The sequence below is a fragment of the Scyliorhinus canicula genome, chromosome 18, assembly GCF_902713615.1.
Source record: "Scyliorhinus canicula chromosome 18, sScyCan1.1, whole genome shotgun sequence".
In the NCBI taxonomy this organism is placed as follows: Eukaryota; Metazoa; Chordata; class Chondrichthyes; order Carcharhiniformes; family Scyliorhinidae; genus Scyliorhinus; species Scyliorhinus canicula.
In genome coordinates, this window is record NC_052163.1 from 34,485,232 (window position 1) to 34,498,874 (window position 13,643).

At 42.7% G+C, this 13,643-nt stretch overlaps 1 protein-coding gene across 3 annotated transcripts in view; it reads right to left on the minus strand.

Annotated features, from left to right (window-relative positions):
* LOC119953757 (alpha-1,6-mannosylglycoprotein 6-beta-N-acetylglucosaminyltransferase B-like) overlaps positions 1-13,643 on the minus strand; it is a 1,231,367-nt gene that overhangs the window by 381,544 nt on the left and 836,180 nt on the right. For 2 of the 3 annotated variants that reach the window (XM_038778342.1, XM_038778344.1), the window contains 2 exons: positions 6,292-6,462; positions 1,459-1,628 (listed from right to left, as the gene is read on the minus strand). In XM_038778342.1, coding sequence (XP_038634270.1) covers positions 1,459-1,628; positions 6,292-6,462 — 341 coding nt within the window. The remainder of the gene's footprint in view (positions 1-1,458; positions 1,629-6,291; positions 6,463-13,643) is intronic. The other variant, XM_038778343.1, reaches the window with a different exon arrangement.

The following is a 13,643-nucleotide window of genomic DNA, read 5'->3' on the forward strand; positions in this document are numbered from 1 at the left end:
TGGCCTACAAGAAACATAACGATCTCTTGTTAAGTTGCTGTTTTTATTCAGCAAAGTTTCAATAGCAATTTACAGACAATGATGACAAAGGTCGGTGTGCTGATCCATATCAATAATTGTGTCTCAATTCTCAGGTGAGCTGTATATTCATTCTTCAGCGAGAATCATTACCAGCTGGAAAGTAATAGTTCTGCCAAATAAAACACTTTGTGGTGTTTCTATCAGCATTGAATTGTGGAATGATTGTGACAAATGTTCTCAGAATGTAGGAAATAGTTATCCAAGGATGCCCCAACAGATTATTTTACTTTCTCTACCAGTTTTCCCTTTTAACTTGATGTGAAACAGTTGATGCTTTCTCGAATATGGTCAGTCTTGGCACCTCGCCCAAGCAGCCAATTCTCGGTGTCTTTGATTCAACAGGAGTCACGGGGTAAAGCATTTTTTTACGAGCAACTTTAAATGCAGAATCTTTATCCATGTTGGTGTTACGTCACCTTTTATTCTATTACTTATTCAACCATCATAATGCCTGGCGAAGGCCATGACAGCATAATTTACAGCTATAGTTCCACTAAAGTTCACTTATCAAGTCAAGGCAGATAATATTTCCTCAAGTATATGTTCCAATAAATAAAGAGATAAATAGGGTCAACCACAAAGTACAGTCACTTTGTAAGAAATGTTTTAATCTCTCATTTTCATCATGAATATGTAAAGTGTGTGAAATAGATTCTGTATTTTCAAACGGTAACATCCAAGAAGCACGGGAAAGAGCTTTCATTAGGGAAACCCATTAAAAAGTGTTACAGTTTAACATGCCTTTGCACTAATAAGAAACCGTAAAATTAAATCAATGATCCTCCTTCCCTGTTTCACCATTGTAGCACAGTCTCTAATATAGTGCAGTGGTATAATGGCTACAGGGTTCACTATTTTACTTTTCAGCCAATCTAGTGATTAATGCACGGCTTTAGACCCAAATTATTGGGCGGGTTTTTTTTGCACGTTCCTGCACGTGTTTTGCACTGGCAGAAGCCTCCCGCCATTGGCCGGCTTCAACGGGAGTTTCCCAGTCTAGGCACTCCCGCCGCTGGGAAACACGCCACGGGAGCTCGGGTCAACGGGACCCGAAGATTCCACCGGCAGGAACAGCTGGAAATTTCCGGCCATTATCCGAAAAAGCTTAAAGAACTTAGCTGTTCATTAAGTATCTGCACGGAGATGGTTAACTGTTTCTTTCTGTATAGATGCTGCCTGACCTGCTGAGTATTTCCTGCATTTTGGGTTTTACTTCAGATTTCCAGCACCTAAATTATTTTGCACAAGTATTATCAGCCTTGAACAGATATCCAACACCCCTACTGTTTAACACCAGATCTCCTCCTTTGAGAATTCAAAACAAACATTATGGGCATGAACCTTAAATTCAGGATGAAAGTGTGATAGACACAGTACCTTTGTAGCTCCCTTAAAGTAGCTGTGATTTTCAGGCTGTGGCCCAACACATACAGAGTGGCTAAGATATCAGCCCATTGAACCAACTCGCCCAACGGGCCACCTTTCGACACGACAGGGCTGAAAACATCGCCTGCCTCCTCTGTCAAGAAACCCAGGTGAATCAAGATCTGTGAAGGATAGAAATTCCAAACATAGTAAGACTTCAGAGTTTTATGGCAGGGAGATGTCAATCATGGAAGCAAGCATTTAGTTGATCAGTGTGGAGCAGCAATCTGGATCTAAACTATGCAGTTTCTGCCATGCTTCACTCTACTTGAGAGCAAAGAGTTGAAGGGTTCATGCTATGGTGGAGCTCTGATCTGAATCACTCAGCTGTACTGTCATACTTCCCCACTTATATTTCACGGTTCCTGCATTCACATAACACTGCAGAGGTCACTGAAAGTCCAAATTCTCACAGCAATTAATTGGGACGCCTTTCTGTTTCACGATTACTGCATTATTTTGCAGGTGTGAGCATGTAGCATTTTCTTTTGCACAGATTAACAGAAATACGGAAGTACCTAAATACAATGCAAAAATATATGGCATCTTGCATTACTTAAACAGTATATCAATTTTGCCCGGCCTATCTGTATTGATCAGTAAGAATCAATAGACTGTTGATGAAAGGTCCATTTAATCTAAAAAATGCACGTTAAAGAGGCATTCTTATTTGATCTGCAGGTTAGCAAACAGAATGTAGTAGTGACATGAATGATGTTGCAATAATGTTGCAGTGCGACCAAGCATGTCCAGGAATAGACTGTCATCTTGATTTTAATGAAACGTTTGATAAATCTTTGTAAAGATTTGCAGTGCAACAGATACACCATTTGGCTTGACACTGCCTGGTTTTTACAGGCAACACGCACCCAAACATTTAATTTTGAGATCACACTCGCCCCATTCACACCTTTAAAGGAACAGAATTTTGACACAAAATGAGCTGAGATCCAAATCTCAGACGTGAGTAAATAGTGAACACAAAGCAGGCATTCCCGCCAGAGAGTCAGAGAGAAATGTGAGGGGAACAGCCTGGAACCTTCTGGTAGCCAACCACAAAATAATGTTGACCAATGCCTGGAGGTTCCCCATCCCCAATCAAACATCATTTATTGAACAGAAAGAAGGGAGTGGGGGGAGAAGGTTATTTCGACAGAAAGTATCTACTTGAGAGAAAACCCAGCAAAACTGAGGTAACTTCAGGCTAAAGGGTATGAAATGTAATTCATATTAAGAATGCAGTTTGAGTGGGAGGCCTTGAATTGCATAAAGATTCAAAGCATTCTAAATGTGTTATAGGTCAATGATTAATATTAGCATTGAAATCATTTTAGAATATCACAGAGAAATATACAACGTAAGAGCTGCTGTAGAATCTCTGTTGTAGAATCTCTGTGGCAATGTTTGCATTTTTAATTTTCAAGATATATATGACACTTTAATATATTACAAGTCCATTTGCTGGAGCGCTGCTCATGGAGCCAAGGCCAATTGTAGTTTTCAGCTGAAAGGGGGGGGGGGGGGGTCAGAAGATCGCAACATGGGGAAATCGTGACAGTGGCCCTGGGGAGGGGTGGGGTGGTTAGGAGATGCCCTGGCGGGTTGTGAGGGCAGCAATTACGATGTGGAGGCATAGGCCGAGGGATGGAAAGGGAAGTCCGGAGGTTTTGAGTCAGTGAGTGGTGGGCTCACCGTTAGAAGGGACTTTCTGATTGAGGCGCCTCCCTCAACCTTCCATCCCAAGTTCAAGGATAAGAATTTTCTCTATTTCTCACCCTCAGCCATTGGATGCCCGCCAACCTGAAAATTGAGGCTGAGTGCAAAAAGGCACTTAAGTGGCAACTCCTCACCATAAAACCACATCCCACCCACTCGCTGTAAAATTGCATCCCAAAGGCAATCCTGTCCATGTGATTTCACACTCCTTATCCTCCCCCTCCCACCTCAACCTCCCCATCCACGTTAAAACCCACGTTGGGACAACATCATATTCAGACCCATGTTCTTCCCAACAAATTAAATCACCTCACACTTCTCTGTATTGAACTTCATCTGCCACCTATCTTCCCACTCCACCAACATGTCTATGAGCTTTTGAAGTTCTACACTGTCCTCCTCACAGTTTGTAATGTTTCCAAGTTTCGATATCATCTGCAAACTTTGAAATTGTTCTCTGCGCATCTAGATTTGGATAATTAATATAGATCAGGAAAAGCAAGGGTCCCAATACCGTTGCCTGGGGAACTCCATTACAAACCTTCCTCTAGCCTGAAAAATAACCAGTAACATTATTCGCTGCTTCCTGCCTCTCAGCCTATTCTGCATCCACGTTCCTACTTTCCCTTTTATTCCATGAGCTATAGTTTTTTCCACAAGTCTGTTTTGTGGCACTGTATCGAAGGCCTTTTGGAAGCCAATGGGCGTGATTCTCCGCAACGGCCGACGCCGGAGTGAAACCCGGAGTGTTTCACTCTGGCGTCAGAGGCCACTCCTCGCCCCCTATTCTCAACCCCCCGGGAGGCTAGGAGCGGCGTTGCGAGAAACTCGGCCGCCAGGCCTTGACGCTTGCGTCAAAGCGGCGCGCCAAGAATGATGCAGCCGGCGGTGCCTAAGTGACGTCAGCCGCGCATGCGCAGGTTGGCCGGCTCTAACCCGCATATGTGCAGTTGCCGTCTTCCCCTCCACCGCCCCGCAAGACGTGGCCGCTTGATCTTGCGGGGCGGCGGAGGGGAAACAGTGCGTCTCTTAGAGACGCCGGCCCGATGATCGTGGGCACCGATCGCGGGCCAGTCACCTCATGAGCACGCCCGTGGTGCTCGATCCCCTTTCCGCCCCCACAGGCCCCACAGTTACCTGTCGCACGATGTTCACGCCGGCAGCGACCAGGTGTGGTTGCCGCCGGCGTGAACCCGTCGGGGTCGTCAGGCCGCTCTCGGGCCGGAGAATCACCGGTCGTCGGGAAAATTGGCGAGCGGCGATTCTCCGAGCAGCGTGTCGCGTTTTGGCGGGGTGGGAGAATCGTGGGGGTGCCAGGGCGGCATGGCATGATTCGCCCGGCCCACCCGCGATTCTCCCACCTGGCGTGGGGAGCGGAGAATCGCGCCCAATATTTGGACCACATCAACAGCATTGCCCTCATCAACCCTCTCTGTTACCTCTTCAAAAAACTCCAGCAAGTTAGTTAAACATGATTTTCCCTTAAAAAAATTCATGCTGGCTCTTCCTAATAAACCCACATTTTACCGTATGATTATTAATTCTGTCCCGAATAATTGTTTCCAGAAGCTTGTTTCCAACCACCAAAGTTAACTTACTGTGTAATAAAGTGCCAAAAATCATGGTATGAAAGCAGCATGTATGTAGATAAACACCGTTAGATATTTTTCTATGTTAAGTGCACCTTTAAACGTAAGTTGTTGATCAAAATGTAGATCAAATTAAGGTATTTGTCCCCGCAGACAGCTTTTACTTTTTTTCCTCTTTTCATGACACTTTTTCTGTGGCACAGATTCATAGGTGTTGATAGACTTCTGGCAACTCACTCAAGTGAAAGCCTAATTTAGGAATCTCTATAGTAAGTGTTGGCCTCCTATCTGATGGTTGCATCTCAAAATAGTCTAGTTATGTCTGCACCTGTTATCACACACTCATTTTACAGTAGATATCATTTTACTTCTTGGTTATCTTGTAGAGCTGCAACCTTGGCGGATTATTCCTGGCTCTTTCCTAGCCCAAAGCACTGAGATTAATCAATGCATCCAACTGCCTCAGCAGCTTTCAGCAACTATCTATTGGAAACCAAGTATCAAAGCTCAGTTCTGAGGACTCGTGTCATGTGGTGTATCTAAGTCTGGTCTTACAACTCTAAAGGGCATTCTAAAACTATTCAAAAAAAATTAAATGCAATTATGAAAGCTCATATGTAACTGCTATATTTGATTGATTTAAATTATCCATGTTCCTTTTGTGAAGCAATGCAGCTTCTATGAAGCACAAAAGGTCATACAAGTAGATTTCAGCAGTACAAACAGGTAGGGAACCAAAGAGGAGCAAATAGCAGATTGACATTCGCCAAGATGAAAGTGTGAGTAAAGACATTAAATCAATAGAGATAATGAAAATAGATCTTATACAATATAATTGACAGAACAGATACCCATTGAGATGAAAAAAATGTGTTGAAAGTACTGAGTTGTAAAACCACTTCATATGCAAATTATTTTACATAGTCTTGTTGAATCCAATATTATGTATGCAAAAGGTATAATCTAAAGGCTGGACCTAGTGAACAATAGAAATTGCCTTCAAGTTTGTCTTGAGCGATATCAGAGATTAGAAAACATAATTTCATTCCCCATAAATTGTGGAACAAACGCCGTGCTGATTCAGGATCAATTGGCACTTGGAAAAAAAAGGAGCAAGATCACTATCTGCTAACATGTAGAATCGATAGCTGTAGAAATACTTAATAATAATGCTTGATTTTCTTTATCATAGAAGGGTGGGAAATAAATTAGATGATAAGCAGCTGAAGTGGGAGGGAACATGGACTTTTGATGAAGGGGTTTTGATGCTATTTTCTCACTGGATTTTCTTACATCTCTAAATCTCTTCACACGTACCATGAAGGTAAACAATTCAGTACTGAAGAATAAAACATACCAGTAAGCAACTTAGCAAAAAAAAAATGACTCTAATTATATTGTGGCTGATAGATGTTGAGCATTTTTGAATCAAGGTTGCACCTGAATCAGTATTCTTATTCTAATTCCATTGTCCATTCACCTTTTTCCTTTGCCTCTTTCTCGTCTCAAGCTTCTGGTTGAGGTTCTGAGCTGCCAAAATCCATTGTGTTGACAATCTTCGGATTCTCTTTTTCATGAATATTAATGATTCCTTCCCACTGCCCATGAGTTCGAGGAGTTGTGCAAAGTCCGTTCGATAGAAAGCCTGCTGCTGTGAGAGAAATACGTTGTCAAAATAAAATCGGCAAAGGTAACAGTGACTGAGATTCCTGTTAACTCCAATTAGGATTACCTTTAACCAGCATAAACCTATTCATTCAGGCGCCATACTAATTTACTGCAAAGAGTGAGTCAATAAAAGGCACACTATTATAGAGTACATCAGAGGATCTTGTAATTTTCTTTGTGCATTTTTCATTCTTATCCAACAAAAACAGGGCAAACATTTCTATTGTGTTCAAAGACATTTTGGAAATGGAAACACTTAAGAGGATTAAGACATCGGTTCAGTAAATTTGGTGGATTACATCTCATGAAGGAAATGAGAATTTTGGAAAGGGTGTGATACTATTAGTACAACACTGAAGAATGACTTGAAACTGTTGGACTTTTTTATTTGGAAAGAAAGAGACTTAGGAGGGAATCTAATAGAGTTTTTAAAATGATGCATATTTTTGAGAAGGTAAATGATGAAAGATTTTAGGAGTCAGTAAAAAAAGACATAAACTCAATGTTATCATGAGAAGAATAAAGGGGAACACTAAAAGACATGTTTTCGCACAGTTAATAAACACACACAGTTCCGTACCTCAAGTGGCAATTGAGGCAGAGACTATCACATAATTTAAAACAAAGATAGGTTGAAAAGAATAAATATAAAAATGATAAAGGGAAAAGACATAGGAATAAAATGATGAAGAGATAAAAATAAAGGTAGTTCCTTTTGAAGACCTAAGTTCAGCAAAGATACAATGGGACAAATTGCCACCTTCTGCGTAGTTCATTCTGTGATTTACAGCAAAACAAAAGAATAATGGGAACTATAAACTACATTTGATGTGATTCTGCACTGCACTGTCACATAGCCCTTAAATACTTGCAGAAAGGTATCTGTACACTTACTTGGCACTCAGCTGCCATTGATTAGTTTCTTGAATGCTTTAAAATTATTAATAGTCAAGATAAAAGCAGTTGTGTCAAGCTCCCCAAGTTGCAGGATGACATTCTGTTACATCAAGGTCTTTAATCAAGTTACTACCTAAAATGCGGCGTTTCACTTGAAGATTTCATCAGTTACAAATTTGCAAAGTAGCATCGGGACCATATCCAAAATTTCTGATACCAGAATTCTCCTAATGCTATATAAGAACGGTATGAAGACCCACAAAGCCAAGTGGTAAGGTGAACATTGATTGATTTATGGTCACAGGAAGTCTGCTGGGAGCAGCAAATATACTGACTGGGTACATGTCCGGACTGGCCTTTATATTGAGCACTTATGAGCCCCAGCTGGGCTGACCTCCGCCCACTAGGGTGAAGCTAATATTCCACGAGTTACACGGGGAGATCAATCCGGGATCCCCTGGACCTCATGAGGGTTACTACAGAGGGCACCACCCATCTGTTCCCTTCACATCCAAAGGAGATTGGTGAAGAGATATACCTAAACAAGTGTATGTGTAAATATGTATAGCCTCCGATCAGTAGGTGTCAAGCAAATAATAGCACGGGACGCTGTGGCCTGGAAGCAGTATGGAAGAGAAATCATCGTGCTGTAGATAAGGGCCCCCGCACTTCCGGACATGCGCACGCTGACGTCCTCCAGCGACCGAGCCGTGCTCCATGGCGGACTCAGACTGCGGAGCTGGACCTCCCAAATAGTGTCCCCGACCGCCCACCCAAAATTAGCCCGGTGCCGTCTAAGGCTCCCTCTATCCCTCCGATCGACCTGCCCCCGACCATGGCGGCCGCGGACTGAGTCCGCAGCCGCCACTCTAGTATTGTGACTGGCATGACTATGTTAGATCCACGCCGTCGGGAATTCGGCCGGTCGGCGGCGGAGAATGGCAGGACGGGCCTCCAGCAATGGCCACAGGTAGGGGATACACGGCACAGAGTACGCCGCTTTTCGAGGCCCGGAGAATCGGAGAACAGGCGCTGGTCCCGATTCCACGCGCGAAAATGGATTCTCCTCCCCGGTGCCAGGCGTGATTTCAGCCCCTGATCTTTTGGCCAAGCTATTTGAAGGTGGACCTTGATACATCAATCCAGGATATTACAAATGAAGGTACTTTGAAGTGTGTCAGCTGTATTAGAATCTGATGACCCTCAAGTATTTAAAACCTGACCTCATCCACATGAAATAAAAATAAATCCATGGTACTAAGAAACTAAATTCCTCTCTTAGTATGCTTGACCTAGTATCTCAGTTGATTAAAACATTTAGTGCCAAAACATCAAAAGTAAATCTATAAATAAGAAGATTTTGTACTCCTGTCACATTTCTCTCATTGGCATAAATGAGTCAGAGATCATAATGGTAGTATACATTGATCAGAAAACAAACTGATGAATGCCTCTCAAGTATATGCTGATCAGGACACCGCTGAATCACTTGTTTGTTTACTGGACTTGGTAAAATGTCCTGCTGCATTTAAGGAAGGAATCACAGTGGGGCTGTGCTCTGGATAATAAATAGTGAACATTATACCATATGTTATTCTCAGAGATGAATCCTATCTGTGATTCAAATAAAATATGTTCTCAAATTATTCAGGCTAAGATCTTTGCCAATATTTTAATCACAGTCTCGTAAAGGAACTGAACTATAGGCTGCACAATCAAGTGATTTCTAAAAATAGAGGAGCAATACATGGACTGATTTGTTGCAGTATTGACTCGACTACAAAATCAGCCCTAAATTCCTGAGCCCAGCTCAATTAAATGATGATGTACTCCAAGTCAGCGTTGGCCTCGGTGCAGGGAGGGTGAAATGGAGGTTGCTGCAAAAACTTAATGGCGGTGGCCATTTAACATTAAAGAAAGGAAATTTAATTTCTGGTCATGCCCACTGAATCATTGGTCACCATTTTGATGTATGTGACTAGCTCATAGTTGATTTTGTCGAGCTCATCAAAAACAGGCTGTAAGAATGAGGATGAGGTCTTGGTGACATTGCAGAACATGGTGTGTCTTTCCTATGCTGCAATATATTGACAGATGTCTTTGCTGCCAGATCAGTCATGGGTTCCCTATTCATTCAAAGCAAATCCTCAATCATGCTGGGTGGGTTCATCAAGGTCTGCAAATATAATGGGGCGCCCAATCTCAGTGGCCTACTTCCTTTCAATCTGTACCAACTCAACCATGAAATAATAAAGCAATGCACTTCAGAAATAAACTTACCTTAAGGAATAAATGTCAGGCCCCAATTTTTTTCCAATGTGCAGGATAATGCTGCATGTTCAATTAAATATTTAAATTTAGCACCTTAGCGAGTTAAAGGTATAAAAATGACTTGAAGCACCCAGGACACAACTCATCATTTGCACACTTTGCTTCAGCTTGGCTCACTATCATTTATAAGTATCAAGCAAATGAACATTCAACCAAAGCTTGAGCATCGGTTCTCATACAGAGGGCATTTCAGGACAGGAACATTGCAAACTCGTTGAAAGGCCACACAATATTTTCATATTCTAACGGCAAGAAAGCCAAGCTGCTGAATGAATCTGCTGCCAATGATTTGTGTAAGTGTACTCACTGAAAATGGGTACCAACTTCAGCTCACAAGTAAACCAATAGTTTTGATATTTCTCCTGTAATCATGTGGGAGAAAAATTGGAATTGGCATTGAGCTAAAGAGGGAAAAGCAACTTTATCAGCGCCTTCCAGGTTTTAAGTTTGATGGGTTTGGTTAAGTGGATTAAACCAAACTAAACCATTGCTCATGAGCTTTGCACTTATCCTTCGTTCAGATTAGAATTTTCATAATGAGAAAAGAAGCCATCCTGAATTCAATCTGTCACTCATGCCTGTCTGGGATTGACACAGTATTAATATCAGCCAACACCAAGTTGCAAAAAATGTGTTGCTTCCACAATTGTTCCTTTGCACAGTTTCTGGGCCTTTGCTGCAGCTTCTGGCTTTTTTCACACAAAGAACTACATTGGTATTTCAAGCCGACTCTTACTTCAAATTAATGTATTAAATTTTCAGCATCTTTCAATGTAGAAAAATTTGATTTGCAAGGTAATAACAAAAATAGTGCACACGGTACATTCATTATACTAGAATAATACTCCATCCTTGTTAACATTTTAGGGAATTGTATGAGAAAAGCACACACAACACCAGAAAAAAATTGTCGTCTACAATTACAATACAGATATTCATCAAGATTTAACCGTAGATTCATCAATGAAAGTAGCATTATTTTAAGTGGAAAGTCATTGGATTTTATTGATTTAGAGACATTAAGGTAAAAATTAACAGTAAAAGTAGCATGTATATCAATTAGCATGTAACCTATTTCGCAGACATTATTGCATTAATTACTGTTTGTTGCCAGGCAGCATGTTTTAAAATTCAAAAGCAATTCTTTCAGAAGTTTCTGTAAGACTCTAGAAGTCATTATTTGTGATTTCAAATAAATCAAGTTCAGCTGCCTGGGATTACAAAAGCTACTGAATAATTTATTTGGAAGGAATTATGGAGTATTTTCTCTGACAGAAAAAAGTCATATTGCATTCTTCCACACTTACACTGAAAGAGCTGACTTGATTATTAAAATAACATTGATGGCCACATAATTAATGTTAATAGATTTTGTGCAAGAAGAATTCAATTAAAGTGCTTAAACATATATCCATGGATTGTAGAATGTATGGATGGAATATAAAAGCTCAAGAGAAAGGCAACAAATCCATAAATCAATATTAAATAGCGCAGTGAACTATCTACCAGCTAGAATTTAGAATGCTCTGCAATTTTTCTTCAGGGTGCATTTGCTCAAATTGATGGCTATTAATTTCTGGAAATTTAGAATCTGCACAATTCATACTTTTACAACAGCAGGACTTTTCTTCTGCTCCATTTAATGTTTCACATGCTTTAGAATGTGTGTGTGTGTGTGGGGTGGGGGGGGGGGGGTGTTGTCCTAAAGGCCTGATAACATGTGTGACTCTACGCTACCTCTCCTAGTGAGAAGGATTACTATTGCAACAACATTTTTCATCAGTAGGGTAAAACTACCCTGTCTCACTATGGTCTAAACCCAGCTCACGTTGCCTATTAGTGAGTGAGGCAGTAGCATAGTGGTATTGTTACTGGACTAGTAATCCAGAGACACAGATTAATGCCAGGGGCCCTGGGTTTGAATCCCACCATGCCAGATTGTGAAATTTGAATTCAATAAAAATCTGGAATTTAAAATCTAATCATGACTATGAAACCATTGTTGAATTTCAGAAAAAAAACATCTGGTTCACTAATGCCCTTAAGGGATGGAAATCTGCCATCCTTATCTGGTCTGGCCTACATCTGACTGCAGATCCGCAGCAATGTGGTTTACTCTCAGATGCCCTCCTGAAGTGGCATAGCAATTTCAAGGGTAATTCGGGATGGGCAATAAATGATGCCCACATCCCTTGCATGAATGAAAAAAAAATGTCCATACCTAACATCATCCCACACAGTAAATTAATAATTCATACTTGAACCTGAATTAAACCAAAGTAAACCCCTGCTCATGAGCTTTGCACTTATCCTGAGTACACATTATAATTTTTGAAATGAGAAATTAATTCAATCTCAGTCACTCGTGCCTGTATAGGATTGACACAGTATTAATATCAGACAATACCAAGTTGCGAACAACTGGGCATGTTGCTTCCACAATTGTTACTTGGTTGAAAGCATGGCTGAATTTTCCTGAGGTGGAGAGGCCCCATTGCTGCTATTAAGAATTTGGGAAATTAACGAGGTATCAATGAACTTGAGATAAAAAGAAAATAATGAAAAAGTAACAAGACCAGCAGACGCCTAGAGGAATAATGAGGCGCGATCTGCCCAGTGAGAAGATTAGTGGGTATCCAGAGACATTGAAGTGTGAATGTCCATATCAGAAACATTAGGCGGGATTCTCTGACCCCCCGTCGGGTTGCAGAATCGCCGGGGGGGGCAGCGTGAATCCCGCCCCCGCCGGCCGCCGAATTCTCCGGCATCGGAGATTCGGCGGGGTGGGAATCGCACCGCGCTGGTCGGCGCCCCCCCCCCCCCCCCAAGCGATTCTCCAGCCCACGATGGGCCGAAGTCCCGCTGCTGTAATGCATGTCCCGCCGGAGTGAATCAAACCACCTCCCTTACCGGTGGGACTGGCGGCGCGGGCGGGCTCCGGGGTCCTGGGGGGCGCGCGGGGTAATCTGGCCCCGGGGGTGACCCCACGGTGGCCTGGCCCGCGATCGGGGCCCACCAATCTGTGGACGGGCCTGTGCCGTGGGAGCACTCTTTTCTTTCCTCCCTGGTTAGCTTGGTGGCCTCCTCCTCAAAAGGGATCAGCACTCAAATGTTCAGAATGCTGCCTCCTGTCTTGGCCCACCCCCTCTTATTTTGGTTGTTTATTTCCTGCTGACAGACAGAAGGACTATGTGTTGTCCCAATGGATGCATGCCTATGGCAGCCCCTATGCCCTCCTCAGTAAGTCATTACTAAGCAGGATGCCCTGCAAGTGATAAAAGATTGAGAGCATGAAGTGGCTGACACACATTTAGTGCATATGTCCCATCTGCTGCCGAGTTATACAACACAAACTCATGTCTGACTACTCTGCACACTCACACTGCCTGATGTCCAACCAGGTGTGGTTGGCGCCGGTGTGAACTGGTCGGGTTCGTCAGGCCGCTCGGCCCATCCGGGCCGGAGAATTGCCGGTCGCCGTGCAAAATGGCGAGCGCCGATTCCGCGACACGCCATTTTGGGGGGTGTGGGAGAATCGCGGGGGGTGCCAGGGTGGCGTGTATTGATTCGCCCAGCCCTCCCGCGATTCTCCCACCCGGCGTGGAGAGCGGAGAATGCCCTGTCTTTCCTGGACAGTCTGGAGGAGAGGTTTGTGGGAAGGCTTCACTGAACCGTGCATCCACGTGTTCTACTCTGTGACAGCCCGGTCTCGGCAGGATTTGGAGCTCCTCGGCTTGTAGTAAGTGAATGGCTGTGTGGGTGTCTTTCAAATATGGTGCAAAATTCGACCCTCTAAGGTAAGATTGGGAACAGCGACTTACTGCTCATCCCCACATTGAAATTCGGTGAGCTCCTTGTGGATGCAAATATATAAATTGAGCAGCTGAATAACTGCAGAGTGGAAATTTCTAGCCAATATATCTGTCAGAAAAGTTC